This window comes from Physeter macrocephalus, chromosome 19, assembly GCF_002837175.3.
Source record: "Physeter macrocephalus isolate SW-GA chromosome 19, ASM283717v5, whole genome shotgun sequence".
Taxonomy (NCBI): domain Eukaryota; kingdom Metazoa; phylum Chordata; class Mammalia; order Artiodactyla; family Physeteridae; genus Physeter; species Physeter macrocephalus.
Window position 1 is genome coordinate 66,407,866 of NC_041232.1, and position 23,160 is coordinate 66,431,025.

The 23,160-nt window shown below is 38.4% G+C and overlaps 1 protein-coding gene across 1 annotated transcript in view; it reads left to right on the forward strand.

Moving 5' to 3' along the window:
* The first annotated feature begins 13,427 nt into the window (after positions 1 to 13,427).
* DCC (DCC netrin 1 receptor) overlaps positions 13,428 to 23,160 on the forward strand; it is a 948,035-nt gene continuing 938,302 nt past the window's right edge. Inside the window, exon 1 of the mRNA XM_028479946.1 lies at positions 13,428 to 13,434. Coding sequence (XP_028335747.1) covers positions 13,428 to 13,434 — 7 coding nt within the window. The remainder of the gene's footprint in view (positions 13,435 to 23,160) is intronic.

Sequence of the window (23,160 nt, forward strand, 5' to 3'; positions counted from 1 at the left end):
GACTGTCAGTCATCCATGTTTATTCAGTTTTTCTCTATGTATCTTGACTTCTTTTAGTTCTGAAGCCTCTAGTGGCAAATTGAGGGAGTTTGTCACTTTACCTTTTTCCTTCCTTTTAATTCCACATATATGTGACCTTTTCCTCTCTGAAGTATTGGTGAGTTATGAGGTTTTCAGTTAGTATTAACAGTTTCCCCAAATGCCACGGAAGTTTACATAAACTGCTCCTTTATATTATCAGTTGTCATTTTAGAACTTGTAGGATTTCTCTGGCATACATGCTTGTGTTCTTAGATGTGTTTGCACTTCTGAATTATCACAGTTTTGTATATATTGTTCTGGTTCATAGTTTGCTTACATCAGATGCAAAATTCACTCTAAAATCTCTCTATTCCACAGTCAGATAAATACTTAAGCCCTGAAATACCCAACAAACATGTTTATCTGTAACTTCCACACTCTTTCTAGCTTCTCTTATAATAAAGTAATGGCTTTATCACTTCTGTGCACTACACACTTGCTCTTGGTGAATTTCACTTACTTTGGATGAATACTCATATTGCAAATTTGCAAGGAAATTAAAATTAAAATATTCTCATATTTATGACCCTAAGGGGAGGTCTAATTCCTGATGGATACAGTGTTAACATGAATATGTGATAATTTGCGGAAATTTTTGTCAGTTTCCCCAATGCTTTTGTAGGTGCGGTAGATAAAATAGAAAGCCTTGGTTTATTCAGAGGATTGGACATATTTGTAAATGTATATTTTTCTGCAGCTTATATTGTTAATCACACTTGGTATTCTACTGTATTCCTAACTATTGTTAATGTTCCCAAATGTCTGTGTCTGCTTCCCCATAACAGCAAAGTATAATTTTTTGACAGTGGAAAGAGGGTTCAATTATGCAGAATCTTTCTTTTAAGTGATCATTTTTCCCCTTCAACATTATGCCGACGATTTGAGTCGCTGCCATAAAGAAATCAGTGACACCTGGTACAATATGCACATTGTCCCTGCCAAGAATAACCTAAATTAAATAAATTGTGTACGTAATACAACCAGTGAAACTCTTCAAGTATATGTCTCTATTAAAATAATATATTTTCACCAATGAGTTACCTTTTTTCATATTAGTGCTCTAAGGAAATACAGTGCAAACATATAAAGAGATATAACACGTTTTACCATTAAAAAGGCTTTAACAAACAAGATTTAACACAAGTGACTTAATTTTTATCCACTATTTATCATGATTTGGTTTATTTTGACTGTCAACACCTGACAGAGTACCTCCCTTGCACATGCCTAACATCTGTATGTTAAGGATTGTTTTGCATAATTAAGGGGTGTGGCTTGTTGTCAAAGTTAACTTGAAATATTATCTAAAGCTGGAAATGTTGCTGCCTGACATAATACATATTATAGAGAATAGACAGGTTTTTCTTACCTATCAATCAGTAAGTTCCAAAAGTCATACATTTTTGTTGACAGGAAGAGATGACCTAATGGATGTTTTTAGATGAGTCAAAATGCACTTCTTTTCAGCATGTAGCCTGCAGATCACTGCTTCAAAATAACCTGAGAAAAACCTTTAAAGTGCCGTTTCCAGGGACCACCTCTAGACCTGCTTAATCAGAATCTCCAGCGATGGAGACTAGAGCAACCATATTTAAAATAAAATTACTGAAGGTAAACTAAAGCATTGCTAACATTTAAGATGACTGTCTAGGGCTTCCCTGGTGGCGCAGTGGTTGAGAGTCCACCTGCCGATGCAGGGGACACGGGTTCGTGCCCCGGTCCGGGAAGATCCCACATGCCGCGGAGCGGCTGGGCCCGTGAGCCATGGCCGCTGAGCCTGTGCGTCTGGAGCCTGTGCTCCGCAACTGGAGAGGCCACAACAGTGAGAGGCCTGCGTACCGCAAAAAAAAAAAAAAAGATGACTGTCTAACTGGAAAGCATTTTTGTGATGTAATGGTTCTGGTCCCAGCTCCAGCTGACTAGAACTGGCACCTTGGGCCACTCATTTATCTAGCTTCAGGCCTCTGCTTTCTTAGCCACTAGATCAAGAAGCAGGAGTATATAATCTCTAAATCCCTCCCAGCTCTAACTGTCTTTAGACATTGAAAAAATAGTAAAGGAAAGGAGTATAGGAAAACTATTGAGATGGAAAAACTCGAATATAGATTTCATAAAAGCCATAGAGAGAAAAAAGCAAAATAAAAGATAGTTTTACTTACAGAGTGTCTTTTTCATGCTATCTTTGTCATAACCACCAAAACCTTTGAGAAAACCTGAAAGTATAGTGAAATTAACACACACGCGCGAACACCAGGCTTCATATGTTCTCTTAACTTAAATCATAAATCGATAAAGAATGGCATATATCACAAAAACTGCAAAAATATATCTAAAGTTAAATAATGAGAGAAGAAAAGAACAGACGCAAGCAATACCACAAATATTGGGCCTTAGGAGAGATTTTTTTTTCAATTCAGGAAAGGGTAAAACCTAAAAAGGATAAAAGCTAACTTTTGCTAGAGTATTTTACAGAAAAGAACATAAGCTTTTCTTTAATTTATACAAATTGCCCTATATTTCACTTTTACCTTTCATTTTGTGTATATTTACTAAGAAATTCACAAACGTATTTTCTTCTGATATTTTCAACTTTGACCATAATTTATATCGGGGCTTATCTTTCATTGTCAATAATCTGTTGGGCTTACAGTAGTGCTTGGAAATGTGTGAAAAGTAAAAAACGGTGGCATCCAAGATGATAAGTAGAAAAGTTCTTAATTAATTAGCTCAGCAGTTCTTCTCAGTCACCACTGCTAGACTAATTTTTTTTTAATGTATTTTCTTCATGTAACTCTGCTGTTCAAGAACTAAAAGCCTCATCCTGGCATGTGAGGATTTCATAATCTTGTGTCGTCGCATCAACACAACCGAATGTCTCCTCCCTCCTCAACTTCATTTTCCCAACCAGCCAGTCCCATCTCTGATGATCAGCTAGTCAGTACTCTTCTCACAGAAGAGGTATGAGCTGAACCTCTGATAGCTTTTATGTGTATCAGTTACTGTTTTATTCAGCTATAAGAGACAGCAACAGCTTAACTGATGAGTGGTTATTTTTTCCCACTCAGGAAGAAGTCAGAAGGAATGAAGATACTGTAATTATTTAAGAAATAGCCTGTCTTTCCTTCATGTTTGAAAAGTGACAGTTGCAGCTTCGCATTATTTCTGAGTTCAGAGTCCAGAGAACGGATGAGGGTTGTACCACCTGCGTCTGGCCCTTTTTATCAGGAGGGAAAAGGTTTTACCAGAAATCCCCCTCCCCAGATTTCCACTTACATCTCATTAACCAGAATCACACATTATATGGCCATGTCTAGTTGCAAGGGAAGGTTGAAAGTGAAGCACTGGCTTTCCTCCTTTTATAGTGGGAGGCAAAAAAGAAGGGCATGGGGGGGTGGATTGGGTAGCCATTCAACAGCATCACTCGTTTTTTTGCTGTGTTACATTTCATGCAGTCCTGTTATACTTGTAATGTGCTCTACATGACCGTGGTGTAAACTGTCTCTTCAATTATGTTATATACTTTTCAAGAACAGAGGTTAGTGTTCCCTGTTTATATACCTCAAAGGGATTAGTCTGGGGAATTCCCTGGTGGTCCAGTGGTTAGGACTCTCACTGCCAAAGGCCCGGGTTTGATCCCTGGCCAGGGAACTAGGGTCCCACAAGCTGCTTGGTGTGGCCAAAAAATAAAAAATAAAAAAAAAATAAAGAGGGATTAGTCTGAAGATTCGTCTGAAGTGAGCGCTTAATAAATGTTTCTTGACATATAGTTAACACACACTGTTTTTAGGCAGTGTGGTTTATTGTAAGGAGCTGAGGTTCTAGAATTAAAAAATGGAATTTGAGCCATTAATCGTCTATTTAATAGCTATATCATGGTTACCGACTTGTGGTATAACATCAACATCTCTGAGATTCATTTCCTTATCTGCACAATGAAGGAAAGCAATAAAAGTTACTTTATTAGGTTTGTTTGAGAACATAAACATGAAAACGCATGTGAAAGCATATTGTAAACAAACACTAGGATGGAAAAAAACCATTGTTCTTAATATAAAATTTCTAATATTCTAGAAGAAAAATAGGTTAAGTGACAGTTTTGCAAGAGGCGGTGGAAGTGATTCTCTAATTGTTATATGACATTTCTTTCAAAGCGGTACAGCTAAACCAGGAAAGAGACAGCAATTACAACTAATAAGCCATTGAATTCAATTTGAAAGTCTTTCCCGACTGTTTCTACAGTCACTAAGATTAATTTGCCATTTCTTCTGATATTATTGTAACAGCAAGTGGCAGAAAAAGTTGTGGCACTATAGGAGAAATGTAGAATTCCAGAAAATATAAGCTAATCAGAAGTCCTGCTCAGTATGAAATAAAGAACACAGAGTACGGCAGATTTACAATTACATATGAATAGTAGCATTCAGCGATGTATTGGTCCTCTGATTTAAATACTAATAGAGAATGGAACTCATCTTCTCTCATTGCAGTAGGTGTTGCTTCTATCCCTATTATAGTTCTTTTACTGGGCTACACCCAATGGCTGGACTAGATCTGGCATATCAGAGAGTGACTGTTACCCGAGCAAGGACATCCCTGATTAAGGACAACAGAAATAGTGACGTTTTAATTCAGCACTCCATCCACAGTTGCTTCCTTCTGAAACCCAGTCTATAATCTTATGAAACTTAATGTGGGCTGTGGTAGGGGCTAGATGCATGGTGGTGCTATCAATTTAAGAAATTGGGGACTTTCCTGGTGGTCCAGCGGTTGGGAGTCCGCCTTCCGGTGGAGGGGACGTGGGTTCGATCCCTGGTCGGGGAACTAAGATCCCACAAGCCACGGGGCGGCTGGGGCTGCGGGCTGCAGCTACTGAGCCTGCGAGCCACAGCCAGAGAGAGGCCCGTGCACTGCAACAAAGAGCCCATGCGCCGCAGCTAAGACCCGACGCAGCCAAAAATAATCTGAATAAATAAATATTTAAAAAATTTAAAAAGAAATGGAACAAAATGTTATGGCTTATGTTATTCAGATCACCTATATTTTAATACTATACGGAATGCAGTATTTCACCTAGATTAATTAAAGGGTTCCAGGAACTATTTCAGTACTGCTTATTGTGAATGTCTTCTGCAAAATTTTATTTCTATCACTTGATTTTCAAGAACAGTAGTAGAAACCACTAAGTGGTCAAATCAATGTAACAGTCTCATCAAGTTCTTTGGCAGTCTGAAAATTCATCATATGTATATACATATATATGTATACATTTATTTCTATATATTTATATTCATAAATGGTTGGAAAGGAAGGTAACTATCAAGTCACCCTCTAGAAAATAAGTTAAATCTCTGGCACTTCAGCTGTTGTTTTACAAGTTTTGACATATATATCAATGGCTTAATACTACAAAACTTTATTTCTTACTCATGCAGTGTCTGCTTTGAGCCCATGCATCTCTCCGTGGGATCTGTCCCTCAGAGCAACTGGAATGTCCAATGCATTCCAGACTGCTTTGATCTTATGACATCCTGTTTTCAACATGGGCTTCCATAATCTTTATGGCGGGGGAAGAGTAGCGCTAGAGGGTTGAGCATAGGAAATTTAATGTGTGAACCCAGATTTGACCCATGGCCAAACTAAGTCAAGGCTATTTCCAACTTCAGGAGGGTAGGAAAGCACCATCATCTGAAGATAACTGAATGTTTGTGAAGTATAGTAATGCCTATAATAGGAACATAAATGTCTGTCCTTAGTGATTGAAATATGTGACATTATTTGATAAATCTCTCATCCACTGATGGCAGTATTTAAAAATGTATCTACTATTTCTCACTTGGGATTCATTTGTTTGCCATGGAGTCCAGATGCATTCACATTGGATGTGGAACACGAATGTTATTTCCTCTTATATCACCACTTGAAATCTGACCGTCATTTCCAAGTGATGCATAAATTATCTGACCTTAGATGTGAATCACAATGGAATCTCTTCTATAAGAATGGATATAAACAGGTAAAACGAAACAGTAGTTGATAAGTGAACCATATTAAGGTATATTTTTTTACCATGTGAAGTTGCTGTGGGTTTTATTGTTTTTTGTTTTTTTTTTAAATTTTGTGAGAGGGTTGAGGAAGCTTTCAAACTTTGGAAACTTGGAATATATGAAATTAGCTAAAGTATTTAAATTTCTAGATAGCTTGTTTCTAGGATGTTAAAGCATTTCTTTTCATCAGTAAATCAATGTATTTTTAATGATGCAACATTTAAAATATCTGGATGTATACGGTGGAAAGGCATGTAAGGTCTTACAGATCAAAGTTGTAATCCTAGCTTGTATTACTGAGTATAGGCTTAATGTTATAGCCAAAAAAGACCCCGAATGTTAGTGACAACACAACAGAAGTACATGTCTTGATTGTGTAAACTCCACTTGGCAGGATAAGGTGGGAGTCTCTTCCACGTAGTCACTGAATGCATTTAGCAGTGTCTCCACACTCAGAAACACTGCCACTCAACACAGAACTTTCAGGAAAACCAAACTTTTCAAGTTGTCACTATCCAGTGGAAAGACAGAGGAAAAAAAGAGTATCGTGTGGAAAGGTTTGATGAGCTAAGTCTGCAAGTAACCCATGATATATTATCTAGAACTTGGAGAAATTGCCACTTATATCTTCAAGGAAGGCTGGAAAACGTAGTCCAGCTATGTGCCCCAGAGGAAGAGCAAATGCATTTTGGTGAACACAAAGCAATTGCTGCCACATAGTTCTACCATTTACTCCCCGTGTAGCATGGAATAAATTGTTTACACTCTCAGATCCAGTTGTCTAGTCCATAAAAACATAAAGCATAATACTTGCCCTGTTGGATTATGTAAGGATGAAAGAATGATACATTTAAAGACCAAATACAGTGTCTGGCACAAAGTTGGCAATCTGAAACAATAGCTATTATTTAGTACTCTATGAGGAAAAAAATACACATGCGTATTTCTTATCTTCAATGATTTGATGATCTAGTTAATGAGAAGCACATTATAAGATGGCAAGATACAGGTGGGTATATTTGATGGATGCCAAAATATTTCACAGCAGATAAAGATCACTGTTAACTAGGGTTCAATTAAGGAGAGATTCATAGAAAAGTTAAGATTTGAGTTTGCCCTGATGGAAAGTAAGATTCATATGGAGAATTGAGATATTTTGTATCTGATATAGATTTTTAAGAGGGAATATATAGTTTGTCTCTTTATACTGGAATCTGTTTGCCCTACCATGAGAGTTTTGGAACACATTATGGTAGTAGGGTATGGGGAACAGCAAATTAAGTAAGCATACTGAATTAACTGAGGTCAGTGGAAATGTTTGTAAAGTATTTCAAGTTGTGGCCAGGCTGTGATAAAACAACTGTTTGTGATTTCCTTCCTTTCCAACCCCTTTTGAAACTTCTGGGAATTGGGGTGATGAAGGAGGGACTAGACCTTTGAAGGAGTCTATAAATTTTCAAGCTTTTTGAAATACTAAAAAGCAGGTTTTGCCAGAATGAGGTTATACCACAGTAACAAACACCAAAATCTTAGTAGATTAACACAACAAAGACAGTACGTCTGATCTGAATGAGCAGGAACATTGCTCCAAGTACTTACAGAATCATGCTAAAAGAGGCTCTAGGACCTCGTGATGCTGCCAGCTCAACACAGGAACTTCATGGCCTCTGTGCCAGGGAAAGAGATGACCACTTTGAATTGGAAGTGGCATCCATCATCTCTGCTCAGGGCCCACTGGTCAGAACTTGTAACTTGGCCCCTACCTGAAAAGGTGAGGATGCCCAGGATACCACAAGGGAGCCAAGTAAAATGAACACATCAAGTCTCTACAACAGCTGGGTACCACTTAAAGACTGGATCTCCAATATCAGATTAGGCAAAGCCGGGAGATAATGAGCAGTCTTTAAGTATACAGCTTTATTCTTTGGTAATAAAATCTTTACTGCCTTTTTAGCCAGTGGTTTGTTAGCTCAAATCTGAATCAGACAAATCTTTAGGGCGAGGAGATGTTCCCTTCAAAGTCTTCTCTGAAGCAAGTCTCTCACGTCTCATCTTCCTTAGGTTTCTTTGTTTTTGTTTTTTTACTTCTTTGATTTTAATGACATCAGTTACACATATCCCGTGTTTTGCCTTGCATCACAGAAAATACAAAGAGAGTATGAAAATACCCTTCTTTTTCCTTAAGTTTATAATGTTATAGCTGAGCGAGTACTTGCACACTCAAATAACTGGATATCAATTCAGTGTGAAATAATATGCAAAAATTATGCCAAGAGCATTGGAAACAAACAGAAAGATTAGATATCTGGGTATCAGAGAAATGAAGGGGGGTTTTCAGGAGGAGATATAACTTAAGTCGGGCCTTGAAATTGCATGAACAGTGGGAAAGACTGATGATATTTTAGAATGAGGCAAGCAGTGTGTCTTGTGGAATAAATATAGGAATAATTGTGACATGCTCCATTAAGGAGCCTATTTGGAGCTTCCAGGCCCTATTTTTTCCTATATTTCAGGGAGAACCTCTTTATAGAAAAGTGACTGATATAAAATCTCATGACCAGTCCCGTCTTCTATTCCTGCCTACCCCCTCATTGCCTCTAAACTTTTTGATCTGTATTATACTGCTTACCATTCTCTTCACTAAATCAGGAGTCCTGCTTTCTAATAGTCTGATAGAAGCAGTAGGAGCTCCATCTCACAAATATTAATGAGCATCTTGTATGTGCAAAGCACAGGGATTTGGGGATAAATGCAAAACAGACCTCTTTTTGCATTTCACAGTCAGATTGGAACCTATGTATATAAACAAAATATTTCTGTTGAGATCAAAGCAGAGAGGGAGATGAGATCACAGAGGACTTGGCCTTTCCAATGAGAACAGAGAGGCTTCCTGGAGAGAATGATCCCTAAATTGAATACTAAAGGAAGAAGACTTAGGCAGAGGAAACTATGTGAGTGAAGACATAAGGTATGAAAGAGATCATTAGAGGTTAACCCATCAGCAGCTGGTATTGCTAGTGGGTAAATAAAACGTGGGTGGAAGTATTCGGGAACCTGTCATTGGAAGTTATCACAAGTGATGGAATTTGGAATTTTTAGGGATGAATGATGCGTCCCTGATGTTTCTCGAAAGCAGCTACTTTTGTCCTTAAACTCTACACTCATGAACCATCATAGGTAAGCATAAATTCTTGAATTTGCCTGAGGAAGAGGCAATTTCTAAAACCTGCAGAGTCAGATATGTGAGAATCAAGCTCTGCTTTGTGTCACCATCTGCCCTGAAATGCATCTACAACTCACACAACTTCGTTACATCAGATCCTATCACCACACAATTGTCCTTATATTCTCTGAACATAAATTTCTGAGAGTCTAGCAAAGCCCACAGATTCCAGCAAGTGTTTGAAGCGTGCATCTCAGACCAGGAGTCAATGCAGCATATTTCAATAAAGTATGAATCCAGGTGTGTACACGATGAGACATACTATTTGCAAATGTAAATAAATATAAAGGCATGTTTTTCTCTCTCTTGACAGAAAGGCATATTTGGTTCATCTGTTTGATATGCTTCGCCTCTTTTGCTGGGGTACAAATTCAGCCAATGCAATTCATCATACGGGAGAATTTCAGAAACAAGTTTCTTAGAAATAGGAACTACAGATCAGAAGGTGAAAGGCAAAGAAACTGAATATAGTATTTATCCGAGGGGGAAATGCAACTCTGTTAATAATTCTATGCGTATTTATGGGTTTGGAGGAATGTCAGACTGAGACTGGCATAGAGGTCTTGACCTTGTTTCGGCGTAGCATCTGATTTTCTGGGTGGCTTTAGCAAACCATTCTCTCCATTTATAATTAACATTGATTAAGCACCCCCAGGTTTGGATACAGTGTTGCATTGGGACTGCGCCAGGTGGCTCCATTCGATGAAGCCTGGTATTAACAGGACCACGGTTCTTTGCTTGGCGCTCACAAGGATTAACTCTCACTGATACCGTATTCTACTTTTCCGGGCATCGACGTTATACACGTTCCTCTCTACTGTTCCCCCTGAAACAACTTTGCCCTAGAATTTCCAATATATTATTTGCCGTAGAGTTCTGATTACTTCTAACATACGGAAGGGGACCTGAAGAAAACCTTTGTCAAATTGTATTTTCTGAATTTTGGTTTGGAAAAAAAGGATAAACATGCTAGGGGATGTGGGTGACTTACATGAACTGATATCTGTTACAAGACTGAGACTCATAACACAAGAGCCAGGTTCATGGTATGCTAGTAGTATCATCATTGTATAAAGTAAAAGTAACAGTCGTGTTGTCCAGGTTTTACAGGGATTTTTACATTAAAAAAGCAAAATAGGTAAATGTACTGTTCTTTAAAGGAAGTATTCACAAGTGTTTATTTTCTTTACTGTTAAATGCTGTGTATTTTCTGTGGGGAAACTCAGTATGTATCGAGTAAGACTGGTCATAGAACTGTAGGTCTGGAAGGTATTGAGATATGGAGTTCAAATTCTTTATTTTACTCAAAAGAACTAGATACCAAGCCTACTGAATCCAAAGAGAGAAGTGCTTCTTCCATGGAAAAATAAGCAGTAGAACCATCACAGTAGCTCATGAAATTAGCAAGGACCTTTCTGCCCTAGAAATTGGCAACCTTTTTCTTAAAGGGACAGATAGTAAATATTTTAGGCTTTGTGGGCCATGCAGTCTTGGTGACAGCTACTCAACAGTGTCACTGTAGCATGAAAGTAGCCAGAGACTACACAAAGGAATAGATGTGGCTACGTTTCAATAAAATCTTTATTTTTGAGCCCTCAAATTTAGATTTCATATAATTTGTTACATGTTAGAGAACTTTCTTTTGAGATTGTCCCAACCATTTAAAAATGCAAAAGCCATTCTTAGCTCATGGGCTGCACAAAAACAGGCGGTGGGCTAGATTTTGCCTGCAGGCTGTAATTTGCTGACCTAAATTTACACTGTCAAATAGTTGGCTTTCTTCCTTATGTTCATTTGGTCTGGTTTTAGAATTGTCGCTCTTTGACAGTGATTTTAGGAATGCTTATTGCTAAAGTGATTAGAATAAATATCAGTAAAATGCTGTAGGTATATTTTTTGAAGTATTATCATGTATTTATTAAATTAAGTAGCTTTTCATTAAACGTTTAAAAACCTGTTAATATTTTTGTGTCCCTTGCTTGCTCCTTAACAAACAATTACACCCTAGATGAAACATACCTATAACAGGTAGGTATGTTTCATCTAGGGTGTAATTGTTTGTTTTAATCCCCACTTTTATTTATTTGACTCATAAATGTCCAATGACGCCCTCTGGACAGCCACATCTAGTATCAGCCACTGTAAACTTTTGCTGGTTTCGGCTCATAGCATGCCTCTCCTAGGCATGTGCCTTTCCCCTGGCAGCTGGAACACAGTTCCCTCCCTGCCATCTTTCCCTGAATAATTCCTAGAAGGTCTTCAAGACCATATTCAGTTCTCACACCTCTTTGATATCTTGATAGCCATTCCCTCGCGTACTGATAGGTACAACATATAGTTAAAGACCTAATTACTTATAGACTGTCACATATACTTCTCAGTTCTCCAAGGCAGGTTGATCCCTTCATTAATATGTTGGTTAATTCTTCAGTCACCCCTTGATACAAAGCATGTGTCTGAGCATACACGGGTGAGTAATATATCCCAACTGGCTGAAATCTAGAGGTTGCCCTTTTCCAAAACTTTCAAATAAACCCTCTTGTTTGGGTCTTACACTGGATGTCTTCTGTTAGCTTTTTTGAGTAATTATGGAGAATAGTAGCATGGTATAGTGAAAAGATGATAAATGTTTCAGTTATTCAAACCTAGATTAGAATTCTAGTTCTGACACTTACTGTGTGACTTTAGGACAGTCAAGTAAAATCTTTAAACCTCAATTTTTCATCTGTAAAATAGAGATAGTGATTCCCACCTTGGAAATCTATAGAATAATTAAAGCTAAAGTGTATGACATACTGTGTGGGATATAACAGTCACTCAAACATGGTAGCCAGTGTTAGCTTCTTTTACTATGTTGTGTGACAGTGTGGATATATGAAGAGTATAAATGATCATCTATCTGATTTGGAGGGAATAAAACTTCAGAGTTAAGTAGCTAATATGTTAGAGAGTAGAAGAGAAAACAGAAATAGGAGGCTTTGGAATGTTTTTAAATCACTATTTGCTTTTTCCCCTCTAAAATTTTATTCTTATTTGGGGCTTTCAGCCATACTTCTGCATGCTGATGACTCTTGAATTTCTGGGATTACTCAGACTTTCATTCCAGACTGATATATCCACATACTTATTCAGTTCTCTTCAGATATCTCAGAATTAATCTGGTAAGCTTTGCACTTATCCTCACTCTAAACCCCTTCCTGTTCTAGTGTCTTTCCCCGGGTCAGGTGGTGCCAGCATCTGTGAACACCAACAGGTGTTCAGCTGTACAGTCCCAAAACCTGGGGATAGTCCTTGCTTCCCCCATCTTCTTCATCTCCCCTCCTGGGAAATACCCAATTATTTGTGAATCATTTTATCTTATATTTCTCATCGTCATTTGTTGTCAGCACCTATTTCAACTCTTGCCTACCCCACAATTCACTGTCCCCACTGTGGACAGAGTGGCTTTGATATTTAAAAGAAAAAACTTAACAAATGTCTGGGCATGTCATTCTCTGCTTAAAACCCTTTACTAAAGTGTAATGGCTTTTAGGGTGAAGGCTGAGTTCTTCAACTTGGCTTCAGAGTCTCTGCCTGATTGGGCCCCCGCTATCTCCCTTACCCTCCTCTTCTTGTCTTCTGCAAACAAAGCACCCAGCTGCGGTGGTTAATGAGCCAATGACTAACCACTTCTGTTGAAGAGAAATTAAAAATCATTCTGCATATAGAATAGTGTATGGTTTGGGGTGTTTCCTCTCAAATTCTTTATTTTTGTCCTTCATTCTGTTGGTATCCCTGTATATACAAAGAGTAGGAAGCAAGTGGGTTCATGTCTGTCAAGCATGTTGAGTGGTAAGAAGCTGTTCTTCTTTCCTCTCTACTTCCAGTCTTACACACAAGGTGGATTCAGTGTTGGCCATCAGATCTCTAGGAAGCCTCCTCCGGGAGATGTAGTAGGAGTGCTTCTTTCGTTTTTTTTTTTTTTTTTTTTGAAATTATCTTTATACAATGTATCTCTTGGGATAATCCCCGCTAAATTATGACATATATGAGGGAAGTGGTCTTTTTATGGTTAGGAAATTATTTTATTTAAAAACACGATGACGTGTAAGGTATCCTCATAGAGTTGGTGCCTAGTAGGCACCAAACTAGGAACCAAGTAGCCTGCAAGTTGGTATTACACTTTTCTGCTTAGATCACTGGAACCCCTCATTCTTTCTTCTCTATTCCCCCAAAGAACTACAGATTTCTTTAATTAAATCACTGAACTATATGGTAACATCCAGGTGGAGGATAGACTGAATATCAGCTAAGAGCAAACTGCAAGACACACATTGGCGCCTTCACTGGTGACTTTATATCCAACCCCGGGAAGCCGACTTCCCATCTTCACGTTGCTTCCAGAGCACATGGAATCATCATCCTCATTAGCACAGAAATGTTGGAAAGTGCATTGGTGTTTATGCCGGAAGGTTAAGCTCAGAGCAGATAGATTCCATACTGTTCCAGATGAGATTATCCAGTACCAGCACTTTCCTAATTGGTTTCCCTGGCTTCTCTGCCAGCCTTTTGCAATCAGATTGTAAAGTTTTAGCAACCCTTGCTCTTATTACTGATTGCCAGAGTTCCTGTTCGTGAATTAAATTCCCTATATGTTTAAGAAATATTACTTACTCTTATTATTAAAAATAAAATAATGACTCTCAATTGGTCAGGAGGACAAACTGCTAGAAGATTATAGATCTCTTTGGAAGGTGACCTAATCATTGCACGGCCTTCAGTCAGGACTCTGGGTATACCTTCCAAAGCAGAGGTGTGCCATTCTCCAAAGATCTCTGAAGAAGCAGCTTGCATGATATCCATCAGCATCCCGCGATGCTGAGAGTTAAGAAAGGGACACCTAGTAACCCAGTCTTTTCAGTTGCATCTAAAAATAGTGACAAGTGACTTCTGACAACATTGACAGCTACACCAGTGATTTGTCTAAGGTATGCATTTTGACATTTCCCTTGAGGATAATACCTCTGCATCCCATACCTTGCCTTTCTTACAGAACCTGAAGTTGTGTCTCACTTTTTTTTTCTTTAAATGTATCAGGATAAAAAATCGAAAAGGAAAATTGGCAAGCATTTTACCTGTCAATGATGAAAACAAGACCAGAATTACAGTCCCATGGTAAATAAAACTCTTGAATATAAAGCACGTTATATCTGAAAAGTCTCAAATTTCAACAGCCTGGTGGCATAAGTGTCTCTATAATGTATCCTCAGCTGAGGGTATCAGGGGAACATAAGAGTTTGAGAAAACAGTAGCATAAAAATGAACATCAGAGAATGACATCCATAGTGGCAACTAAGAGAATGCTATCTGTAGGCCAAAAGCTCCCCCTCCCTTTTTTTGCTCCATCTCTAACTCAGCACTGAATTAAAAAGAAAAAAGGAAAATCTTTTTTTTTTCCCCTTTCAGCAGAAAATGTCATGGAAATGTCAGAGTTTTTTCTATGTGATCACATCCCTGTTAAAAGTCAATAGCTGTAAATCATTGAAACACTAACTATATTGGAAAACATCAATTCCTAGTGAAAGTATCATTTCCAAGAGATGTGAGCTGGCTCTGAAGCTTTGAAAAGGTGCTTCTGAATGAAGTGTAAACTGGAACCACTGAAATTCTATGAAGGATCCTTAGGCTCCAATGGATTTATGTTACTTACTGACAGATTTATGTAACACTCTCTTTCTGTCCTGCCCTCAGGTCACATCCTTTGAGGCCTCCATTCATTCTTAAGCTTTTCTGCCATTAAACACACTTGTAATTCTCTTTTCAGGATTGAAAGTGGTGGGAAATGTTCCCTTTTGAAAATGACATTCACAAATAACGCATGGAAAGAATGGGGAACTCTGAGAAGCTGTTCATCTGTTCCCTGGCTTCAGGCAGAACTGATTTCAAACCAGTATCTATCAGGCTTTAAATATCCCTGTGCCAGTGTCTTGTTTTTTGGTTTTTTGTGTGTTGTTGTTGTTTTTTGTACAACCCAGCATCATAGTAAGTTTTTTATCAGAAAGTCTCTCTTCACTGATGATCCCTAACTGCGGTACATGTCAATTTTCTATATGTAACAGGATAGTGAATGGGTTTTTTTTTTTAATTATCAAGGAAGTTTGAGGACAGAGGTGAGTTCCTCTAAATTCTTAAAAGAGACCCTGCCAGGAGCCTGTAAATATTACTGAAAGATAGCAAAAGTGTTCAGAGCAGGAGGTAGGAATGAGGCGGGGAAAAACTTAGATTAGAAGATCCCCTTATTTTAACTTAAAAATATTACATGCATATATCTCTTATGTATTATATACATATCTGTTCTATGTATATAATATGTATATAAAATTGTATATATGAAATATATATATATATCAGATATAATTTTCAAAACTAAGAAACTAACATTGGTGCCTTACTAATAACAAAATTCCAGACTTTATTTAGATTTCACCAGTCTTTCCTCTTTGTGTTTAGAATTCAATCCGTGGTAACACATTTTCTTCAGTTGTCCTATCTTCCAGTCTCTACTGGTCGATGACAGTTTCTCATTCTTTCCTTGTTTTTTATGACTTTGAGGGTACAGCCTGGGTGTAAGATCTCAGTTTAATTTAGACTGGACTGTCATATTTTAATACCTGGAAATGAATCAGAGTTGCTTACCTAAATGAGATTGTTTTTATAATTGAAAGTGACCAGGAAGCCATGGATGGTAGGGGTGTTATCAAGGAGAGATTGAGGAAGTTGTGACAGAGGAGGTTAGAGGGCAGAGTTTGGAGAAAAATAAAGGCTCTCTTGGGTGTCACCTCATTGGGTTTGGCCCATATGGTAAACCAATGACTTTTGCATCAGGGAGGGAAGAAGAAATGAAAGCCATCCCAAGTACCCCAAAACAAGCATTCAGTATCTATTAGAGCCAGATACCATGGAACTTTCAGGAAGCAGCACATCCCTCAAGTTTATAATCTAGTAGAGGATATAAAACACATATTCATCTAATTCAAAATACAAACAGGTAAATGCTGGGGCGATGAGGAAGAAAAGGTGTGATTTGCCTTTGAAAGGGAGGAAAGTATTTGGGAAGTTAAAGATGATGAAAAAGTAGTCTAGATGGCAGTTGCTTGGTGGTGGGGATGTTGGGAGGTGGGGTATGATTCCAAGCTTGGGAGCAAGAGAACACTCGGCTTACTTTTTGAGGTGGGAAGGGTGCTGCAGAATTAGATGCGTAAAGGTGATTTGTAAGAGAGACCAGAAAAGTAAATTGATTAGAGATTAAATTAAAGGCCCTAAATACCAAGCTGGCCTAATGATTTTTTTCTATAGGCAGTGGGTTGGGATGAACAGAATTAGACTAGTTGGGTGTCATGGTCAGAGTTATGCCTTTAGGAAGGTGAGTCTGGCAGGAGGGTGTAGTATGGCTTCGAGAAAAGACAAGAGACAGAGAGGAGACATTAAGAGGTACCAAAAAACCAAAAAAATGGAGAAGAGTGAATTCAAGGACACTCATTCTTAATAATTCTCATTTTCTCATTAATTGAGGAGATGACATCTATAGAAATTGGGAGTGGGCGAGACTGAATGTTTGAATAAGATGGTACATGCTTAGAACGATGCCTATGAGGAATGGGTCAGGAGGCTTAGTGAATCAGAGGTTAAACATAAACACTTCCGAACCACATTGAGAATCCACTTGAGGGAAAGACAAATGACATTTTAAGAGACTCAATCAGAGTAGTTTTTGACTCTCAACTGTCTTTCGAGTTCCTGATTTCTGAGGTGAGCTCACTTTCCCTTATATATTTTGGAGACCACTTTTTATAACCTCCTCTTCCCCTGATCCAGTTTGGAAGTTGGGGGAGGGAGTAGGTTGCTTATTATTTTTTCTTGTCTCTGCTTTCTAAACATGTTCTGATTTAAAAAAGAAAAAATAATTACACTGAGAAATATGAGTCATCTTTTTTTTCCTAAAAAGTAAAACTAAAAAATAACAGACATAAGTAATGCTACAGTTTGTCAGTGAAGCATGAAGGGAAGCTTATTTTACTTACTATTTGAGGCAGTTTCCCATCCTAGGATTTAATGGACTTGGTTTTGAAAAGCTGACTGCCAGATCAAGCAACTTCTCATTCATTTCATTAGTTTATATATAGCCTAGGGCCTGGCTCAGAGGTATGACAAAATACCTAATATGAACAATTTAATTTTATGACAGTATATCCACACAGATTATTGGGTAAGGAATTATAGGAAAATCATTTCAATATCTATATTAAATATAAAATTGCACAAATATTTTACACTAGAGATCCCTGCTATTCATTAAAGTAGCAGGCTTACTATTACTAGGCATTTGTAAGCAAATATCACTGACCTAATTCCTATTAGAAGAAAATTCCCCATCACTGCTACCATTCTTTAGAATAGAAAAAAAAAAAATTATTCATAGAATCATAGAAACTGCAAAGGAAGAAACTTTACAAACCACCAAGTCCAGCCTCCTGGCAAATAAACCATTTTTTAAAAATCATGGTCACAGCCTTCATGATTATGCATGAAGTGATGCAGAATGAACTGTTTTGTATAACCCCTTCCCTTGTTGACAGCTCTAATCTATAGCAACATCTTTGTTATATTTAACCAAAAATGACCCCTCTCTGAATTTAACTCATTGGTCCCAAGCCCTTGTTTGGATATGTAAAAATAAATTTAATAATCATCTCCAAAGCTCCTCATCAAATGTTATAATAGCTTTTATTCACTTACTGGGTCATCTTCGCAGATGAAACACCACCATTTCCTTCGGCCATTTCTCAAACAATATAGCTTTCTTGTTCTCACTATCCTGGTCATCTTTTTTGGAACAGTCTTTAATCTCTCAGGTTCCAAATGAGACTCAGTGCTCAGTAATGGCATAATTCTCCAGCTGTGTTCTTATATCTTTTATTCTCTAGGTTTTATTCATACCAGCTATTGCTTTAGCTTCTTTTCAGAAGGCTCTTTAGACTTTTAATTCAGACAGAACTTTTGGTCAGCAAATTCCCTAGATAGCTTTTACCTCAACTACTAGCAAGACAAGATTCTCGTGGTTAATATTTATCCAATTGATTTTTATATATATTTTGCAAATTTATTTATTTCATTTTTGGCTGTGTTGGGTCTTCGTTGCTGCGTGCGGGCCTTCTCTAGTTGCGGCGAGCGGAGGCTACTCTTCGTTGTGGTGCGCGGGCTTCTCATCGCGGTGGCTTCTCTAGTTGCGGAGCACAGGCTCTAGGAGTGCAGGCTTCAGTAGTTGTGGTACACGAGTTCAGTAGTTGTGGCTCGTGGGCTCTAGAGTGCAGGCTCAGTAGCTGTGGCACACGGGCTTAGTTGCTTCACGGCGTGTGGGATCTTCCCGGACCAGGGCTCGAACCCATGTCAACTGCATTGGCAGGCGGATTCTTAACCACTGTGCCACCAGGGAAGCCCTATCCGATTGATTTTTTTTTCACTCTTAAGTTTTTACGTTTACCTCTCTTATATTTCACCCTTTTTGTCCATTGTTTTAATCTAATGACAGATATCCTTGACAATTTTGTTTCGTATAAATATGTTTGACAATTTTGTTTGGGATGGATTCCCAAAACATCCGACGGTAGAAATGCTAGAGATCATTTAAGGTTTGTTTTTTTTTCTTTTTCCTTTGCCATTTACTAATTTGACCACGTTCTTTATAAAAATTTTAAACTGGAAATAAATCAAGGATAGAGCTCTGTGCTACTCCACTGGACAACTGTTTCTGGATTTTTCTTTTGTTGTTGTTGTTCCTTTTCAGCTGTAACATTTGGAGCTCATGGTGTTTGAAACATTTCCCTTTGAGTATGGACAATCCCATTAACCAGTCTTCTTCAGATGCAGTGCCATTGTTCAATTTATTATAAATCCAACTAACAGTACTTTCATTTTACCAGTATTAAGCTATAAAATAAGACATTGTCAGAGACCTTTCAAAAATCAAAATGAAAAGATTTTATGTCACATTCAGATTTCCCTGATCTACTCTTCTGTAAATTCCTACCCTTACTAAGAATCATGAAAGCCAGAATGGCACTTGGATCAATTTTCCCCACACAGAGTCCAGACCCGCTGTCACACCCCTTTCACTAATAACTTTTATCTTTGAAAAGGCAACTGCCCCTCAGTGAGAACCAGCCTAGGCTCCAGTCATAAGTTAACACCTAGGACTTGATTATTAAAACTCCCACCGACTGTGCTAGAATGAAAAAAATGCCCCAAAGTAGAATGCTTGTGTTAAATGGCTGCATTTCACTAGAAGTGTAAAAGTAACTGAAGGGGCCAAGGAGCGCCCCTCCCCCGCCTTAATATAGATGAAGAAACAGAGATCCCCATTGGTTTTCGGATTTGCCAATCAGTTCAATGGCTAAGGAAGATGAAGAATTGTCTCTCAATTCCTCAGTTAGTGCTCTTTGGGGAAAGCCCTGGATTTGGAGACTGAGTTTACTCCCAGCTCTTGTCTAATTTGGGATGAATTTCTTCACCTGGCAAGCACTTACTCTCCTTATCTGTGAAGTGAGGATATTGGCTAGTTATTAACAAAGCTTCCAAGTACTGCCCTTTATTACTTGGCAGAGGGGAGAGGGGAGCTACAGTAAGTGGAGAGTTTGACTCCTTGAAATTCTTGGTATTGCTGCAGGTGACAGCTGATAATTCGGGGCTCTGAGACACTGGCTCAGTAACTATCCAATAATGGTGATGTCTTGACTGTGTTTAAATTAACTAATCTTCAAGGGGTTCAGTAATAAAAATTGCTGTTTTGCTAAATCTCTGCATAAACCTATATAAAAAATATAGTCAACACAGTTCTTTGGTGAAGAGAATTTCCTTCCCAAAGTTTTTATTCCTGAGGTGGTTTGGCTTTCATTTTCATTTTGTTTTTCTTTATTTGAACATTTTGAATTACACTTTAACTGTAGTAAACTTGAGTTAAATTAGAGTCCTATTAAATTTTTTTCTGGCCTCATTTTTTAGTGTTTTCCCTCTATTCTAATTAGATGATATGGGGGAAAAAATTAGCTATCTTATGTGGCCTTAGTATGTACAAAATGAACGAGCCATCGTTTTCTGCACTGTTGTAAGGCACTAGATGGAAAATGTTCTCATCAAGAATGATACAGTCATGAATTTACATTGGCCTCTGCATTTATACTGAAGGCCAATTACTTCTTTTAAATTTCAAAGTAAAGTTTTCTAACAAGGGTGACTTTTCCCAGAACTACGACTTCTCTCTCTTGGTTCTTTGCATCCACCTGGTGGTCAGGATAAGGCTGGGTGAAGGGGTGGAGGACCGATCACTCTGATCAAGACCACACTCCCAACCTTCAGGATTGCTGTCTCTGTGCATGTTATCCATGGAGCATGGCTTGTGGCTGCAGGAACCGCTTTCTCACTTACAGTGTCGATGTTCACTACTGCTGCTTTTTTTGGTTTAACTTTGGTTAATACATTTTGAGATGCCGCTGGGGTCCAAATGCTGAAAATCCAGCAAACGGAATTAATCAGTTTTCCTCCAGCAGGATTGTCCTGTAGAAAGGGATATTACTGTACCATACTGTGAGATACTTAATACACCAAGTTGGCCTGACTGCACTGGTGATGAACTTGAGTTTAAAAGGGGATTAGACCTCTATTTCTGAAGGCTGCTGAAAGAGGCACGCTGTGGCAGAGTTTGGGTCTCAGGAGGGCTCATTAGATGAAAATTAAGTGAGGAAGTCCTTCCTTTCTCCCCTCCCTTCTTCCCCTTACTTACTGTGCCTCCTTCCTTTCTGCCCAAAGGCTTACAACCTCTCCCTGACATGTTTTCCGAGCTTCAGGGTTTGGCCACTGGCAGAGCAGTGGCATCATTGCAAAGAGGAATGCGTTTTTGCCTGAAAGAAATCATATCGTCCAACTGATCTGCCTGGAGGGAAAAAGGACCTCTGCAGTTGCACACAAACTTCTGTTTACTAGGGCGCTAGGTACTACGTGGCAATTTATTCCCATCTGGATACCATTCCAAGTGTGAACTTGAGTGTTTACAGGTCCCTTTGCTTTTGACCAGGGTTGTCTTGGAGCTGATAATTATGATACCTGGGGCTTTCTCACACCTTTCATTTGAAGACAAACCCATGCCTCACGTTATGTATCCAGAATTACTTTCATCACCATAAAAATCGCGCATCCAAAACAACACCCCATTCCAAACTTGCTGATTTTTAAATTTTTTTAAGGTTTTTATTTACTTTTTAAAAATTTTCTTATTTTTTGAATTTTATTTTATTCTTTTATACAGCAGGTTCTTATATGTTATCTGTTTTATACATATTAGTGTATACATGTCAATCCCAATCTCCCAATACATCCCACCACTACCACCCCCCCAAGCTTGCTGATTTCTGACTGAGCAAAATGTACTTTATTTCATATGGATTCACTTTTCAAAGTCTATTATTCTTGGTTAACAGTTGCATCCTATGAGCACACACTCATAGAAGAAAGATATTAAAAGTAGATTAGGCAGCAAAAAGAGGTCAGAAACTAGGCACATGTGGACTGTAAAATTTGTCTTCCAATACAGAGAATACATAATCAAGCTTCTGAAGAATATTTTCCAGTTTGCTTTCTACCACCTGTTTTGAGTTATTCTTCATTTTCTCCTACTGAACCCCCCAAATTCTCCACAGGAATGCACAAGCTCCTGATCACAATTTCCTATTTGAATGCAGATAACTTGTCAGCTGGGAGGAATGGAAGGCTCTCTAGAATAGTAACTTATTCTAAAACTGGAGTGTAGATCAGGATCATCCAGCGGACCTGTTAAAACACAGACTTCTGGGCCCCGCCCCTGAAATTTTTCAGTAGGACTGGGTGGGTCCTGAGAATTTGCATTTCTAATAAGATCTCAGGTGATTCTCAGGCTACTGATTTAGGATCCAACTATGAGAAAGACTATTCTCAGTGAATAGATCTACTTTTAGGGCTGGCGCCTGGCTTGTGGTCCATTTAGAGGATTAGAAGCCTTCTCTTTCTTTCCATCCCTGCCCCTTATTATATGCACTTCCTCCACAACCACACCTTTGATTTTAGGTGACAAAAGGTGATCAAAGCAGGAATGCTTGTTCACGATTACTCTCACGTCCATCATGTATCCAGTATCCTTAGTGACAGATCCATGTTTTAAATCCATGAAGGACACATACAAAAAAATAAATTCAGGAATCAAATGTCGGGGCCCCAGTTTCATCCAAGGTGTCCCCAGTCCTTGTTTCCACTTCTCTTATCATCTAACCCAAGAGTCTGCAAATGATGGCCGAAGGCTGGTCATTTGTTTTTGCAAATAAGGTTTTATTGGCACACAGACACCCTCATGTATTTATGTATTGCCTATGGCTGCAATAGAGGAGTGGAGTAATTGCAACTAAAAAAGAAAATGAAAACTTTGTAGGGCGCTCTTAGAGTTGGGGGGAGGAGGAAATACCAAAAAGAAGTAGAATATTTTCACAGGTATCTTCTTAAGGTAGTGAGAGAGGGGACTCCTGCAAAGAGGGAATACTCTGCAGAACTTGTCTTTCCCTTTAAAATCACAACATTCTTTCATCACATTAAAAAGAACATTAGGAAGTGAATAATGAAAGCAGATGCATTCTCTTCTCTTGTGAAGCTGGGAGAGACTGGGGTTTGGCATTTGCATTATCAGGAGATCTTCCTTCCTAATTGTTTTGTTTCTGAAGGGAGTTGGGGGAGAAGCAAGGGATGGTAATTGTTCAT